General features: G+C 33.4%; 1 protein-coding gene across 2 annotated transcripts; it reads right to left on the reverse strand.

The window, feature by feature from the left end:
* Positions 1-1,084: 1,084 nt before the first annotated feature.
* On the reverse strand, positions 1,085-18,197 carry LOC144849924 (uncharacterized). 2 transcript variants are annotated; one of them, XR_013614015.1, is made up of 3 exons: positions 18,014-18,197; positions 7,482-9,365; positions 1,085-1,094 (listed from the first exon to the last, which is right to left on the reverse strand). XR_013614015.1 is itself a non-coding variant. In XM_078707051.1 (2 exons), the coding sequence occupies exon 2, from the start codon at positions 8,742-8,744 to the stop codon at positions 8,007-8,009; it is 738 nt and encodes a 245-aa protein (XP_078563177.1). In that variant the 5' UTR covers positions 8,745-9,365; positions 18,014-18,197; the 3' UTR covers positions 7,473-8,006. The 2 variants fall into 2 exon arrangements, 1 of the variants encoding a protein (XP_078563177.1); XM_078707051.1 differs by lacking the exon at positions 1,085-1,094 and having other exon boundaries at positions 7,473-9,365.
* Between the last annotated feature and the right edge of the window lie 341 nt (positions 18,198-18,538).

An 18,538-nucleotide genomic window follows, 5' to 3' on the forward strand; every position in this document is an offset into this window, starting at 1 on the left:
GGCGCTTATTTTTTCCCCATCTCAACACAAAAATGTTAAATGATACCTTTTTATAGACAGAGAATTACTGAAATTTGCATCATTATTATTACAGTATTAGAACCATACCAACGTTTCTAAAGGCAATCCATATTTTATAGTACATTACCTGACACAATCTCTTCAAATAACGGGGTGGTGGTGGTGGTGGTGGTGGTGATGTTGTTGTTGTTGTTGTCGTCACTTGAGGTTTCTGTATTGCTGCGATTTGGTAGTGTTGCAGTACTGAGACAACCACAAAATAAGCAAAACAGCTTTTTACAACTACTGTAGTGGTGCCCATTACCTGACACAGTCCCTTCAAATGACGGGATGGTGATGTTGTTGTCGTCACTTGATGTTTCTGTATTGCTGATGTTAGGGAGGATTCGATTTGCTAGTGTTGCAGTAATGTTCTGTTCGTCTGAAATCATTAAGTCAGATTCAGGAAATAATATATGGTTGCATATATACGAAAGTATACTATGTTGGCTATCAATATCACTGTCATCATTGACAAATATACACCCGCACCAGATCAGTCAATTTCCCCAACTCTTCTCCCCACCCAGGTGGTTTTCAAATGTGATCTTCTCATGGGTTCAATTCTGTTTAATAAGTAGTGTTAAGTAATGTCCATTAAATTTATAACATACTGTATTAAAATTGAGAAGAAATGAAACAGGGACAACCACAAAATAAGCAAAACAGCTTTTTACAACTACTCTAGTGGTGCCCATTACCTGACACAGTCCCTTCAAATGACGGGATGGTGATGTTGTTGTCGTCACTTGATGTTTCTGTATTGCTGATGTTAGGGAGGATTCGATTTGCTAGTGTTGCAGTACTGTTCTGTTCGTCTGAAATCATTAAGTCAGATTCAGGCAATTATATATGGTCGCATATATACAAAGTATACTGTTATCTATGTATCTAATATCATTTATCATCTAACATTGACCCAGAGCGGGAAATTCACCAAACTCTCCTCCCCCATCCAAAGTGGTTCTAAAATGTAATTTAAAATCTTCCCACGGGTACAATTGTCATTGTGATACCCCATTACTCCTCCATAACTCCAACCCGCTGATAGTGGCTGATGTGGCGCAACAGACTGCTGGAGTCGGTCGATACGTGAGGCTTGGAGATTGAATTGTAAATGACAGAACAAAAGTCTACATTTGGTTGGAAAAAGGTGAACCTTGGAAGAATTATCAAGACATTTTCATTGCGCCAAGCATGAGTTTATTGCACTTTATAAGTTAAGTGAGCTATCTAAAATAATACCAAGATCACGATGTTGATGCACCTTATTAACAGGTTTGTCGTCGACGAAGTGTACATATAACATTTTATTTTACTAATTAACCATTATCCTTTGTAGACACAGACTTGAATTTCAAACGTCAATGTCAAATGGCCTACACATTATTTACACACACAAAAAAGGAAGAAAAACGTCATGTTTGTTCGTCTGTATAACAGCTGTGTAATTTTTAATTCTTTTCAAATTTGATGCTAATAATTACTTATATAGCATTATTATTACCGTATTATCATAACAATTCTAAAGGCAATTCATATTTTACATTAGGCCTACATTGATATTGATGTTTATTTTATTTCAAGCACGACACAATAAAGTAAATTTGTAACATAGTAAAACTGAGAAGAACAACCACAGAACAAAAACAACAAACTAAACAAGCAAAACAGCTTTTTACATTACCTGACAGAATCCCTTCAAATGACGGGGTGGTGGTGGTGGTGGTGATGTTGTCGTCACTTGATGTTTCTGTCTGTTTGTCTGAAATCATTAAGTCAGATTCAGGCAATAATATATGGTTGCATAGCCTATATACGAAACTATACTATGTTGGCTATCAATATCACTGTCATCATTGATAACAAAAACCTCGCACCAGAGCGGTCAATTCTTCCAACTCTTCTCCCCCATCCAGGCGGTTTTCATGGGTTCAATTCTGTTCATTTTGATACCCCATTAGGCTACTCCTTCATCATAACCCCAACCCGCTCCCTATAACTTATAACCTTCCTACATTATAGTAGCTGACCTATGTATGCTGATGTTGAACTGGCCTGTTACTGTACACGGTGTGTAGGCCTACTAGTTAGGAAAATATCCGATATATGACATCCTTACTCCCTTTCAGACACACTGTACACAGCCTGTACTGTACGTACTGTACGTCTACGATCCACATTGCAACTTACCACAAGGTTTCTCATGCGCTTCATGCCTACAATCGTGAAGACCGTCACATACATAGTAGTCTGAGATGCACTGTGTAATTACGAAGATGAGTGCCCACTTCAACACTTCAACCATTTTATACAGTAACTTCACAATTGTGAAAAGAATGAAACTCCAATACACAGTAAAAAGTTAGTAAGTAATTAGTATAACAAAGAATATGCATTGTTAAATGAAAATATGTTTGCATAGACAAATCCAAAGAAAATAAAATGCGACAAACCCATAGGATGGATTTATTAAACATAAAAGTATTATAATTGTTTGAAATAAATATGCATGTAGATGAAAAAAACAAAAACAACTATGTAAGAAAAAAATAAGCTTGTTAATGAAAATGTGTTATAGATAATATGTATAAAAAGAGGAAACTATGTAATCAATGTGATAATATGTAAACAAATGAACAAAACTCTTTAAAAAAGTGTATGTAAACAGATGATGAAACAAACATTGTTAATATAATAATATTTATAGTGTATAGTGTATAGTGAAAAATATATGTAAAGAGAACATTTGTATGGAAATAAAAGTGGGATGAACCCACATAAGATAAAAAAAAAACTCCAATACACAGTTTTCTTTTTATTGTTGTTACTAAACTATAATATGAATAGTAATACGCGATTACTATCTACGATCCCCGAAATATGAATTATTCTTATCATTAATATATATGTAAATAAACAGAGACTACTTTTGGTGATAGCTTTAAATGCGTGTGCCTGTTGTGGTGGATGTATGAGTGACAGCATAATATTAATACTGCACCATCACATAGAATAGTGAAGAAATAACCAAGAAAATCAATACATTCAAACTATCACGTACTCGTTGATAAGAAAGTATTTATTTAGTTAGTTAATTTTAGAAGCCGAAACAATCATCATTAAGTATTGGAAAAAAATATAGCTAAATTGCAAGCTCAAACAATTGTTCGCAACAACAAACAATAAAAGCCAATCTTCAAGACTCAATTATTATCCTAATAGCACTGAAAACCCCCATCATTTTATTCATTTTAATCTATGGGTTTCTTTCTAGAAAAAATAACATCAATTGATGACAACTCATTCATCATAGGTGTTTTCCTAGATCTGTCGAACGCTTTCGATACGATCGATCATAGAATACTAAAAATTTAATATTGACCTCGTATAATTAATATATTATGGGGTCAATTGACCTCGTGGACCCTTCCAGCTCCTAATGCCAGGTATACAATTCCATAGACTTACCCACAGTCAGATTGCTGAAAGCACCAGATCAACGATACACACTGGACGAAGATGATGAAGTAGGCCTTATGTAGGAATTACACTTATTGAAAAAGATAAGATTTTCCACGGCGAGATGTTTTCAATGTTAATGTGAAAAAGTTTAAACAGTAATTCTATTCGTCGTTCGTTGAGGAGAAATAAGTTCTTCCGTGCCGTGGTGTGCTCACCAGTACCAATAATGAAAACAATAATCTATTGCTGACACAAAATAACAAACCTATACAAACGTTTAATGAGAAACTTAAAATATCAATCCAAAGATTGATATTGTCATATGGGCGGTGCGCAGTACAACAACTGCACAGAATGTCTACGAATGCTCGAAATCAATAGGCCTAAGACTATCGAAATAACAAATAAATAAATATAAAATAATAAGGTAAAGCAGAGTATCTATCACAGATGAATACAGTAATCAACTGAATAATGGGTAAGCAGTCCAGAAGGTGATAATTCTTTTCGTACATAAGTTGGGACCCCTCATGAAACGTCACAAAATAAACATGAATATTCATTAGTCATATCCATAAGGTGTGACGTAAGAATTGAGTTAACTACAATTCGCTAATGAAAACTCTTTCCGTCGAGACGTCTGTGTAGTCTAGTGCATTAGACTATGGACTTTACATGTCGATGTATGTATGGTATCCCATGAGCAACTTCTTTATGCTTTATAGTGAGAGACAAGATTATTCAGAGGGTTATGTTTAGTTAAAGAAGTAGTTTGGCTGTCTTTCACAAAAGGGGGTCCCTAACTTACGTACGAAAAATAAAATCGCGTCCAGGAGAGGGCTACACTAGTGTTGGTACAAGCTAGTGGACAACGTCGTCATTTATCAGAAAACAATAGAAATGTATTTTACTGGGTTTTTTACCACATTGATAATCTTAATTAACTAATTATATTCTATATATTTTTTAAATAGAAATCATTCGGAGATCTGTAGAAATGGCAAATAGTTATAGAGCAGATAAATCTTATTTAATTATCTGCTGCCCTCTGTAACTAGCCTATTTGACATTTCCACTGATTTCTATCTTTCAACACAGTTTGTAAGTTTTTGAACTCTACTTACTCAAAGCCAAAAGCTGATCATTTTTTTTACCGGCAATGTCATTTCTTTAGGCAATTATAAGCTGTAATCGTTTTTTTTTTTAAACATAGAATTGTATCTATTATATTGTTGTATTGATCATTTTTAAAATTATTGTTTCAGTCTGCTGCCCTCTAGAATTGTTAGTATCGGATCCCACTATATTTAAATGTATATACATAGTTAACAAATACTACTTATTATACAAAAATGTAATGATCAGAATGTGGTTTTAAGTTGAAATATGATACATGATTACGTAATGTAGGCTATACGCTGTCGGTGGGGTGTGTTCCCATCGTTCATTGCTCTACCGTAGGATTGGTATGCTATGCTCAGTTGTAACATGGAGTAAAGATGGTTGTAACTAGCGCCATCACAATTCAACTTATCAAATTATACTGTCATTTACAGAAAGCAGTGCAAGTTATTAAAGACAATTCTCAAGAGGATGTGTGAACAACGGTAAGTAATAGTTTACAGTTATTGCAGACATCACTACATTGCAGAACAGTAATGAAAGTCTTTGCAAGTGTTGAAATGAAATAAATGAATTTATGATGCTGCAGTAATATAATATTGCAACCAATTACAAACAAGCCTTCAATTAGTATAGTGAGTTGTAGTTTGGTGATAAGTGGCTCGTGATCATGGGTTCAAATCCCGTCAGATGGCAGGATATTTTTATCAAAAAAACACTACCTCCAATAGATTTATGTTAATTAATGTAAGAGCATCTTGCGTTTATATGTGCCTGTGGACAGTGGGTGAATTCGCTTATGGCTATATCCATGGAAATATGCATGAAATACATTAACAACTAGAGAGTACTCCGAGAGATACAAACCTCCGCCTACTGTAAAATTCCCCTACATAAAATATCCCCGGAAAATATATATATTTTAAAAAAAAATGTTTATTAGTTCTAAGTGTAAATAGGCTAACTGCACACTACAAAGTTGTGGATGAGAGTTTGGTTTAATGGTTATGCATCCAGCCTCTCACACTTGAGATCGCTGGTTCAAGTCCCACTGAGGTTTTTTTTTTTATTATTATTTTTTTATTTTTTTTTTTTTTTGTGGACCTTGATCTTTGATCCTGACCCTTCAAAATTTAACCACAATTATATGATGAGTTTTGAATTGATCATTGTGGCTAAGTTTGGTGAGAATCGGATAAAAACGGTGGTCTCTGGGCAGTAAAATAGTTTTTTGTTAGTTGACCTATGACCCTTTCCCCTCAAATTCGAACTCGTCCGAGCTTTTGGGGCATAGATCATAACCTCCTTGGCGGAGGTAATAAAAGCCCAAGTGTTCTAATGGTCTATTTTAGTGTCTCTTATATTTAGGATCTCTAATGCGTTGTAATTATTATTCCCTAACTACCACCAGCGGGGATTTTGATGTGTGCCAACATTGTTTTCTTTTTACAAAAGGCGAAAGTGGCCCGGTCTAACCCAGGCAGTTGTTTGATTGCCTTGGTCTAACCTAGGCTGAGTAGTGGACTGCACATCAATATTCATTTTCTTCACTCATTTCAGTAGTAATTACGATTGCCGTTAGGTTAGGCCTGCCTACCTTTTGTTTTGACTGGGAATCGTTAGATAGAGAAATCAATCGTATATCAATTCAAGAATTCTGCAGACAAATTGTATGCGGAGGAATGCAGTGATCATTAAAAAAACAATCACTGAGCCTAATCAATCTAATGAAAAAAAAAACAATAAAAACGAAAGCCTACGAGGCAATATTTAACCAGCAGAGAAGGATTAATAAACATGGTGTTCGTTTGCCAATATGAAATAATTATCAAATTAGTTTTAAACTCATCTGCGTAGCATAAAATAGAAAAAGGTAGGCCTACAGTATAATTATTTAAACTCTTCGGCAGTAGTCAGCATTTTTATGTGAACCGTTTAGTGACTGATAACCTCCATGACTCGGGTAGGCTACTTCTTCATATTAGGCCTGAGGAAACCGTTCGTAACAGCACTACCCCTATCAGTCTTAGCTTCCGTTCAGATACCTTTGGTACACACTGATATTAACTACTGGTATATTAGGCCTCCGCTACTTCAAATTAACAAATAAAAAAATATTATTTTGTTGATAATGCGCGGTGAAATTTAAACCTGATAGGCCTAATGAAAAATAAACATTTGAATTATACCAATATTATGTGGAGTTGTGGTTTGGTGGTTATGATGCTTGACTACCACTCCAAAGGTCCTGGGTTCAAGTCCCGTCATATGCAGGATTTCTTTGGACAAAATTACAACTCTCTTCCCAAAGACTTGTAATAAGACTTTGTTTATGCAGAGCATCTTGTGTATATGTTTGTCTTGTGAACCTATGAGGGTCCCTAATGATCAGCAATGGATGGATCACCCTCATTAAATATGGTAAACAAAAAAAATGTATTAGTATTATTATTGATAATATTGTAAATATTTGTTTTAGATAAAATTCTTGATATTGCTGTTTATTATGGCCTAATTGTAACAGTATCTATAATGTGTATATACAATTTTTATATTCTAAAGATAGTGTTTATAGAAAGTGCTTTTAACATCATTAATCACTAATTTTAATGCAGTTTTAGACACTTTACTTCAGTATCATAACAAACCAACTTCCTCACAAATGATTACGACGTCATGAAGTGGAAGAAATAAGATAGTAAAACACAACATAACATATAACAGATTTCAATTGAAACATTTAATGATAATGACATTTCGATTACAATTGTTTTCATTAAAAATAGTACACTTACAAAACTAAAATGCCGATAACAATAATGTAAACTCCATACTGCTTCGTCAAGCAAGCACCGGCAACCGCTTATCTGAACATTGAAAACTGAAATTATTTCTATATCATTAAAACTAATATAAATATTAATTTTGTGTCATCGTGTATTGTGCACTGTTTCATTATAAAAATAGGCTTAAAAATAACGTTTTTGTTTTTACAATGTTTAGCATACTAGATGATTTTTAAAAATTAATATAATATGAATACAGTACAAAATGTTACATGAAAACAGTAAATAGTATGCGCAACTAACTTTACTTTAATTTATTTTGATATTGTTCAAATAAAAACAAGCTTAGTAATTGTTTTCAGGTATTACGAAAATACATCGTCAGTGATATAAAAAAATAAATATGTTGGGTTACATAATATTCAAGACCATGTATACACACGTTTAATACAACAACTTTATATTATAATAATAATTTGTGTTAATTTTAACAATTCATCTGCAAAGCTTTCCATCTTTATTCACAGTTCCTTGTTATCCCATAATAATTTCCACGATGGTTTATAATATCTTCTATACAGACCCCGATAACGTCATTGCTGCTAGTGATGGTGGTTCTAACACTTTGAAAGTACAGGCAGAAGGACTGTCTAAATTGACGTCTTCTTCTTGTACCTTCGATCGGGAATCTAAAAGTTTATATTGACCTTTAAGTTCATCCAATGTGGAGCATCCTAAACTGTTTCGCCTAGGCCTGGGATAAAATGTTTCCACCGCGAGCAATGGTTTCGATTCCATTGAAACTGGTGAGGAGTTGCTTCGTACGCGATATTGAAACTCGGAGAACGTTCCCTGTGGTTGATCCGCGCTGCTCTTTCGCCGTTGTCGGTTAAGATTTGGTGATAGACTAGCAGCTCTAACAGTCGCTTGTATGTCTTCTTCACTGAAAAGTCCCTCTTTGATTGGTTCTAGAATAGCCGGACACGATCCTCTTCGGAGTCGTACATTTGAAGGTCGTGAAAGGAAGTTCTTACTTGTAGTCGGTGTTGGTGGTCTATTGATGTCATCTGCAAAAAGTAAAGGTTTCCACAACTTTGTTTCTATTGGAGATTCTTGAATACTGGTAAGAGACGGAGCACTTTTACGTCGGATTCGTGTCGTGGCTCCAACATCTAAATTTAAAAACACTTTCTGTTGGTTTGTGGGATTGTTAGATACCGATTGTTCGATCTCACCGGATTCAGGAACTTCTGAAACATTAACGCTGATTTGGTTCGTAGAAATAATTACGTTCGCGCTATTATAATCCATTGTGGCAGAAACCGATGTATTTAATATATTTTCCAGATACACTCTTAAATAATAATGCTTGCAGATTAGGTTGGCATTTTCAGCCTGACCGCATCAACTCCCAATAATAGATATTCAGAAAGTCATTTCAACTGACAATTAGAAAAGAAATGTTATACGATCTACAATAATATACAGAATACATGAAAATGATACACGCCCAGAGAGTTGATCTTACTATTAATGTCAATTATAACAAAATCGTATAAAATTGACTTTGATATTGAACAAAGTTCATACAAGCGAAGCGAAGACGTGTATATATATAACAGAACTCCAGCGTGATCACTCTTATTCTGCCGTTACAATATCAAACAGGTTGTAACGGTAATAAATATAATATCGGCCGGTTCGTAACAATTTATGCATATATAAAAAGAGTAATTCCGTAAATTGCTAGCCAAATTATTTTCCTCATCAGTGTTACTGGCTAGTTGTCTTTAGTAAAGCACATTTATGTGAGAAAGGTGAATCTGTGTAAATCCAATAATAGGTAACAGGATATAAAAATACAGACACTGAACCATTCCTTGATTCTTGTAACGCATATCATCAGCAACTGTCAAAGGTAGTAGGATCAACCTGAAATAAATAACAGTGAAACTAAATAGTAGTGTGCTGTTACAGTAGTACGACAGGTGTTGTTAAGTCGATACAGTTATCACATGCATAATTATTCAGCATCATATTATCGAAGGCTAATACCGTAGGTTATATATGTAATAATATTATCCAATCGGGTTTGAACTATACCATGAAAGCCACAGTGGTCTAATGGTTAGGGCATCTGCATATTAAGCAGGTTCGAATCTCGGTTGAGATTTCCTCATCTTATCAGTTTCAAATTAATTAATTAAATTTCAGTATATCACCGGGCGGTTTAGAATTAATTTCTATGCCTATTATATTTAATAATATAATATTATACAGAAACAATTATGTTATCTCATCAATTTATTCATATATACTCCCAAGATGGAAAGGAGAAACTATTAAATTTAGGCCTAAAAAAATGTTTTTCTATATAATTCTATAATAAAACATTAGCAATAACATTTCAATTTGAGAAAAAAGATAGGATTTAACATATTCAATAGGCAGAAATTGAAAACGTAGAGTAAAACCTAATCAGTTATTCATGCTCAGTAAAGATTAAAAACAAATTTGTGACTATTATATATTTTGTATTGTTCAAATATCATGTTTTGCACTAATCACAAGTGACGTTATCAAGTAGCAATTTCGAAATAAGACATTGTTGGTAGAAGACACTAATGTACAGTCAATGCAAGACCGTGAAAAGACTACAGATCTTCGGGAATATGTCTCAGATTGGAATTACAGTAAACAATATTGTTTAGATGTATGTAAACGATAAGCATAAAAGATTGTTCGCCAAAAACTAAACTTGTGTGTTCCATTTGACCTTGAGGTACTGTATATGGTATGTTCAAATCTTGAATGTGGCATCATCTTTAGCGCGAATACACAACATTCACTGCACTACTTTATATTTATACAGTACATGTGTGTACATTCAGACACCTTAGATGACTTGCGATGGCCAGTCAGACTCTATCTAGTGACAGCTGCAGAACCGGCTGATTATAGGCTACATATTATGTTTTTTAAATGTTTTTTTTTTTTACAAACTTGTAAATCGCTTTACATGGTTAATTGTGCTATTAAATATTATATAACTCTCAATAGCGTATTACTGTGAAACAAGGACATATTAAATATAACAGATCATTGATCTGCTGCTTGAAAGCTGCTTATAATTACCACTGATTCGTACCTAATCGTGTGAGGTAAACATTCTTTCTTAAATTAATTGATCTAACGAGATTTTCGCTTTGGTCGGTGAATACCCAAGAGATAGTATGATGATTATTCTGAGCGTATTGCATTCATTATAACTAGAATAAAAAGATATTAATATCAATTGCAACGGGCTTTGCAAACATGGAGATGGTGCTATGCTATAAATTATTCGACAATATTGTTTGGATAACGAGTAACATCCATCGAAACATGCATAATAAATTAGATAAGCACTGAGAAGAAAGGTGTGCTCATCGCAAACACGGAGTAGCCATGTCGTGTACGACCTTTTACAAGATGCAGGCCTCTTGTACTCAGTCGAATTTACATTTTATACGTGTAACTATGAGTAAGATGTGAGACATAATATACAGTAGGCCTACTTAAATTGTAATAATTTTCAAATGCTTAAATTTACTATTAAATGAATAAATGCAGGAAATGAAAAGATAGGTGTCTGGATGTGTTTAGAGAAGGTAAATATGTTTGTATGAATTGGGAAGATCGATAACCGAAACATACCTATACGGGCTTGCATGGCAATGACGTAGATTTTAACCTGTAAAATGAATATTTATGACTGAGATTATCGTAATGCTAATCATAATTATTTATCCATATCGCACGTGAATCCCATTCATCATTGTAGCGAGAAAAAAAATCGCTCTGAATTTAAATTATATATTCTCCCTAACTAATCTATTAAATTGCAAAGATGAAAAGCTTTTGCTGTTTTTTTTTGACAAAATGATTTTATTATTTTCATTGATTAAGCTGATGAACGATAACGGTATATTTTTCCATAAGAACGCGCTTATAATTTGACCTGATAATACTGTAAATTATCAACCCTACTTTAGTTATTAGTGCTCTAGTAATACCGTGCCCAACGCCATGGCCAACGCCGTATCAATGGAGCCACTTATATCTACCGGGATTAGATTAATTATAATTTAATTGTTTTGTTTTGTGAAATAATGACTATGTTTTGCACTATCTGCTGTATATCATATTTCAAATTGTCCCCTTCTAGGCAATTCCTGTTCTACTTTTTAACGTAGCAAGATAATCGACATAAATTAAATCTCCTCAAGATACTCCGAAGGAATCCATAAGTTGTTCTTATCACATTTTAATTTCCCACTCTTGTAAGGGGCATGATAACCAACATAAAAGCAAACTTATTATTATTTTTAATATTTTATATATACGTAATTTTTACTTTCTATGAACCAGAGATCCCGAAATAAAAGATTGAATGAATTAATTAATTGAATGAATTATTTTAAATGGTATTTACACACAATAACAACAATGAAATTATTACTGTCTGTCCACGTCATCACAATTGTAATATGATTAAAATGATAGATAGATATGATTAAATATTAGTTGAAAATTGTATGATGGTGAATTCAAATACCTATCTAGACATAGGGAAGTTACATGTATAGAGAAGGTGCGGTACGGTAGTGAACACAAATACGAATTTCTTATCATTATTCATCTTCTAGAACTGTATAGATACGTATGTTTTGATGCAAACTGATGTTACGTAAAAACATTTTGACAATGATCTCATCAACTTATCATGAGTAATACCTAATGTTATTTAGTAGGTCGTTCAATGGTCTTTATTGTCTTTAAATCACTCTGTAACTTACAATAAAACAATATTCACCTGCTCGGTTTTCCATAAAAAAAATATATATATATTTCTCCTTGTGCTTAATGATCTTATTTGCTCTTGTTTTCTCAAATTCCTTTCTTTAACTATTCGAAAAAATTCTATGCTTCATTTCCTCCTCTCAACACATGACCAATCATCCCTTCCTTTGTCGTTCAATCATATTTAATAAACTGTTTTCTTTTTTTCTCTGAAACTTCCTCATTTATCCTTCCTCCTTCCTTATTTATGATAGATATGTTTTTAATGTTGCGATTGACGTTCAACGCTATAATCACATAAAGTTATATTTAGTATTCTAGATGACGTCAGTAACAAAGAATGATAAATGTCAGATGCCGATAGGAATATAATGATATTATTAAACGAACGTTTGACTTCTATAATTAGTATATAACGACATTACTGTATTAATAATAATCCTGGCGAAATTACACCTATTTGTTTATTAAACATAGCTACTAAGAGTTATAATTGGTAAAAATACCAATTAAAACAGAAAACTGGTATGTTGGTCTATCTCTATGGCCTTTTTGACAACATGGAAAGAAAGAATCTGAAGATCTCACTCTATTTCTCTATATGACACAAAAATGACTGTATCTGATGAATGACTTCTGATAGATCATCAGAACAAAAGATTCTATTCCACTGTTTCTGATGAATGACTTTTGACAGATCATCAGAACAGGACATTCTATTTCATTTCTGATGAATGACTTTTGACAGATCATCAGAACAGGACATTCTATTTCACTGTATCTGATGAATGACTTCTGACAGGTCATCAGAACATTCTATTCCACTGTTGCTGACAAATGACTTCTGGTAGATCATCAAAACAGAACATTCTATTCCACTGTTGGTAAAGAATGATTTCAGACAGATCATCAGAACAGAACATTCTATTCCACTGTTGCTGACAAATGACTTCTGGCAGATCATCAAAACAGAACATTCTATTCCACTGTTGCTGACAAATGACTCCTGGCAGATCATCAGAACAGTCTATTCCACTGTTGCTGACATGCTGATATCTATCAGATCATCAGAAAAGAACATCCTTTTCCACTTGACAAATGACTTCTGACAGATACAGACTTTAGGACAGATCATTCTATTATTCTAAATGTTGTTGACAAATGACTATTTACGAGAGATGCACACTTCAGGACATGTAAGCAATTGTCGTTTTGTTAGAGCCTTTAGCATTACCGAAAATCATAGATTAGTCAGAATATCCATGTCAAATGACCAAATTGAAGATGTCTGGAAGGCAGCATAGAGTTAGTGGGAGGTTAATAACTAGAGCAACATGATTTGTATAAACTGTAGCTTATTAGGCGTAATACAAGCTGGATTCTCACGATGGTAACACTGCGCAGTTTTTGCCAAATAACAGGAATGGAAAATCTTACACAAAATTGAACGGAACAAGCTTAAGCTGTAGAATGCCAGATATTACTTTGGGGATGCTTTTTTTACAGGATAGTTTAGTCAGTTGTCTGTAAATTGGGAGGTCTTCGCATCGCCGTCTTTTTGAAAAATCTCAGACAATTTTCTTTATCATTATGGTTGTCTATTTAAACGTATCGATTAAATTTTATCGACTGCTTATTATACACATTCTGCGCATGCGCACAGTAGTTGTCCGATCCAGTCCGACAGTCAAATATTAAAATGTGCAAATAATTTATATTGGCTATTTATATTCTTAGTGTATGTTGTAATTGCATGAGTGTCTTCCTTAACCTTGGATTGTGCCGGCTGTCATTGAAAACACACACGCAATGATTCTATTTAAAGATTAGTTTTTTCTTATGATTCTTTTATCTACAGTAATACTACTACTTATCGATTTGCCCTTAGGTACACGATGAATATGCCAACACAACAACAAGGTAATTTATCTTCAGTCGGATCCAATTATAAATTATTTATCAAGCAATCTATTTATTTAATTGAATCGTTTATAAGGCCTATTTTATGTAAATAATATATCCCATTTTTTGGATTATCATTGGGGGTCTAAATTGTAATATTGTTGTAGAGATAGAAAATCTCATAAATGAAACATTTTTTTGGAGCACAATATTTTAAAAGCGGTGCATTTTAGTACAATATGCAGACTTTTCCAGAAATCAAAATGATCGTAGCGAAGGAAACTTTTATCATACGTTTTTATTACCGATTAAGCCTATAAAATGAAACAAATTTTATAGCAGCCATTAGAAATTACATCTTCAAATTGGTTGGCGTACGGAATCGTTTGTGCTTAATAATCGTGATGAAACGTGTTTTTGTTGAGAAATTCAGTTATTAAAGGCTTTCGGAAATTTAGTGTAATCTTGCTTCGAAATTGTATATACATTATATTTTCCATTAACCATATTATCTATGTCTCTTTGATATATATTTTTTTGTTATTGTAAATATATTGAGAAAAATGTGACACGGTTTATGTACGTTCGGCTACTGTTTTATCTCAAGGGAATGTTAATGTTGCAACACGTTGATGTTATTATTCGCTCTGGGACAAATATAAATGACAGTAGCATTTATGAAACGAAGTCTATATAATTATCCGCTATAATCTACGTGATACTAACACATTACTAAAACATTTTTGTGCCTATCGTAAATTTAAAAAAAGCTTTCTATACAAATAGGGCGGTTACATTTTCAAATAAAAGGAAAGAGTAATACGGAGAAATTATTTTTAAAATCTAATTCTTCTATGATTTCTGTAATCAAGGAAACGAAACAAATAATGTATCCGATGACCGTTTGAGATATAGTTACAAGCGCGTCCTATCAAAATCCTATTAAATAGAAACATTTTAATTTCGATCGAATACCGTATCCTTTATACTGTCGTTCTAAGAGACAAATGGGACTATCGTATAATACCGAATAAATGTTATCAAATTATCTACCTATAGCGGATGAGTAACCCAAACGCTTGCACCAACTGTTTTTTTTTTTTTGCATTGTGTCCGTCTATCTCCGTTAACCCTTTTAGAACCTGAATAAACTGTCTCCTTGATAGGGATGTCCCCTGAATATGGAAGTCTCCCACAGAAGTGCAGGGGTGCGGTGGGGTTAAGGATCTAACTGTATCCCAATGATAGTGGCTGTATCGGGCGCAGCTTTTCACACAGTCAACCGGAGTACACACTGTCACGTGATTGATAGTCCGTGAACCTTTTTTTACATCATAATCCTAAATTAGTATCGATTTTCATTTAAATTTACGTAATATTTTGTTTCAGTCCATGCCATTAAACGCAGTCAATTCCGCTACAGACTGATATGTCTGAACTTGCTTGAACTTGAAAACGATTTTGACAATAGGAGGGGAATTGAGTGCCGTATTAAATATTTAATATCATATTACCTTAAGCTTGTTTCCGACTGGCGACGCAACGTAACGCAACGCAACGACATATTGACGTAAAAAACTTTATTGCGTAATCACAAGTGGGAACCGACGACGCGCAGTGCTGCAATCATCGCATGTTTGATTTCAAGCAGTAGGGGGAAATACAATTATTGAAAGGGCGTTTTCTTACGTTGCGTCTAGGTTGCGTTACGTTGCGTCGCTAGTGGGAACCAAGCTTTATAGTCCTACTATCATACTATTATTATAGTATTTTCCATTATTTAACAAAACGGCATCGTGTGAATCTAGTTTTAATCAAGGACCATCTCAGTACATTTTTTATTGCTTTATCTTACGTCTTCCATATTATAATGCTTGGGTTTTCATAAACGATTTAAAGGCTTTGAATTGACAGCGACTAAAGTGGCGTTTACATTGACATATCCGTATTCTAAATGTTGTGGATTAAACTCAACACTACATACGATCATTGCAAGATTGTTATCGGATTTTCATCAATACCATGGCTAATCGGCTACGTTTCCTCCGATTTGATATTTTATATTACGGTTAACTGAAATGAAAAAGTTAAAATATATTGCTTTAAATCCGGGACATTAAGATGGATACAGAATCTCAATTTAATGAATACTAAAGTGGTACTAGAGAGAATCGTAAAGTTTTCTTCTTGCTATGAATGATGGATGTAATATGTATGTATTAGCGCGAAGATTGTGTTACATTTAATGCCAACTATTCGATCAGTGTTTTTTCATCAATTTCGGAGACAGAAGCTCACATTTAACAAAAACATTGGGTATTACATTTTAAAGATCAGATTTAAGACAATTACTGTACTACGGTGTATTTTAGACAGTACGGTATATTAGTGGACTGTGAAATAACGTTTGCGTTTACCACTTTTCTGTTTTATGAATGAACGAATGAATATACAGATGACTGCAACAATCTATTGCTGTGAAGCCTTTGGGCACAACCGTGCATTATCGTATGATGACGTCATGTGTTAACATTATTTGAATGGGAAAAAAACCTCATTCGTTTTATTCATATAAATCACAATTGTGTTATGTTTGAGTAAATAATCCATATCAACAGTGTACTGAGATACAATGACCCTTTGAAACCTCATTCAACTTACGGTATTAAAACAAACCGAGAGTGAGGAATATTATATTTTAAACATTGTAATATTTATATTATTAATGATTTGCCGCTAGCAAAATGCTAAGAAGCGACGGTGCGTCTTTAAAAATATGCTGATTACTTTTTAGAATTCAATTAGCGATAAATCCAACAAACGAGAAAGGGTTTAAATTCATAGGATTAATTATTAGTAGGTAAGGTTTGTATTTATACAAGCGTACGCACAAAAAAAACGAGAAATAATATTGATTCAGATAACGCAGTTGTTAAGCCTGCTTGATATTATTTTGTACATTGTACAGTGATCTTATATATTATAATAAAGACAGTTCTACCTTCACTTATTCGCATTATGCAAGACTCGGTTCATATTGTAGTAGTACAATAAATCATAATATTAAAACGATAACATGTAAACGCCTATTCTTACTTAACTTTACTCATAACGTCACCACTTGCCTTATCAACATATCATGATCAGCATCTCTTTATAACGACACGGGTAATTATGACCAAAATATTCCGTAGCGTTTTAAATTCATTCTCTACTGTATCTATCTATAGGTAATTACTGTATGATGCATGTATCATATTTGATGCTTGTATTATGTTAAGGTTAGGTACTTTACTTAATGGTCTATGATACAGGTGCCACATGTAATACAAAGTGACACGGTATCACAGAATGTGTCTTGATACACAAATGATACAGTAGGTAAATTTACAAATAACCGACTACTATTTATTTGCGACATGATTATGCACACAACGCGTACCATAGACTTTTTGAATTTAAACAATGATTATGTGTGTAGATCTAGTAATATACAACAGTATTTTCAATGGTTATTTTCCAATAAAATTCATACTTAGGCCTAAATATAAAACACTGAATCAAATATCTATCCAAATGATCATTTTTATTTGTTTATATCCTTTTTTATGTAAAAATAAAGATCTGGCCTATCGTATACAAATTTATTTAATGTGGAGTAAATATAAAACCTTTGGAAATTCCTCCAATATTGAACCAATTAAATTATTTCGAATCACTTAATTATCAAAAACATTGCAAAACACGTGGATATTTGAATTGATAGTAAAGTAGTCGTTATGTTCATTCATTGAAAACTAGGCCTATATATCTAAAAATAAAAATGTATAGCTTACATTCATTCTTGTATACTCCATCAGCAACAGTATTCGTAATTCGACGGCGATCAAAAGCATTTGTTTACTTCGAAGCCAAAGTGGTATTAAAGGCGGCAGGCAAAGTACAATTCAATTGTCTGCTCTTTGAAGGTTTGTTTATATTCTATCAATTGTTCTTCACTTCGCAACCTTTATGCCAGCAATTCTCTTCTGACGATTCTGGTTAGTAGCATGATAATTGTGAAATCGCGACAGCAACGTGAAAAAAAGCTCTACGGCGCATGCGTGTACGAATTGATTAAAGGAAGCTGATTCGAATCCTACTCTATTGTGAGCATATTAACTCTGTCGCGGAATCCTTTAATCTAAATTAAATCGGACAAAAATAGCAAGCATGATAATTAATTTAAAAGCTTCTCGACGAAATCGTTGCCCAATGTTTTTAGCTAAATCATTCATGTAACGTGACATAGAAATGAATCCAGCCAAGCATTATAGTGGTTGTACACTGGTTAGCGTTACCAACGGCATATAATATGTTCG

The sequence above is a fragment of the Antedon bifida genome, chromosome 8, assembly GCF_963402885.1.
Source record: "Antedon bifida chromosome 8, ecAntBifi1.1, whole genome shotgun sequence".
Lineage (NCBI taxonomy): Eukaryota > Metazoa > Echinodermata > Crinoidea > Comatulida > Antedonidae > Antedon > Antedon bifida.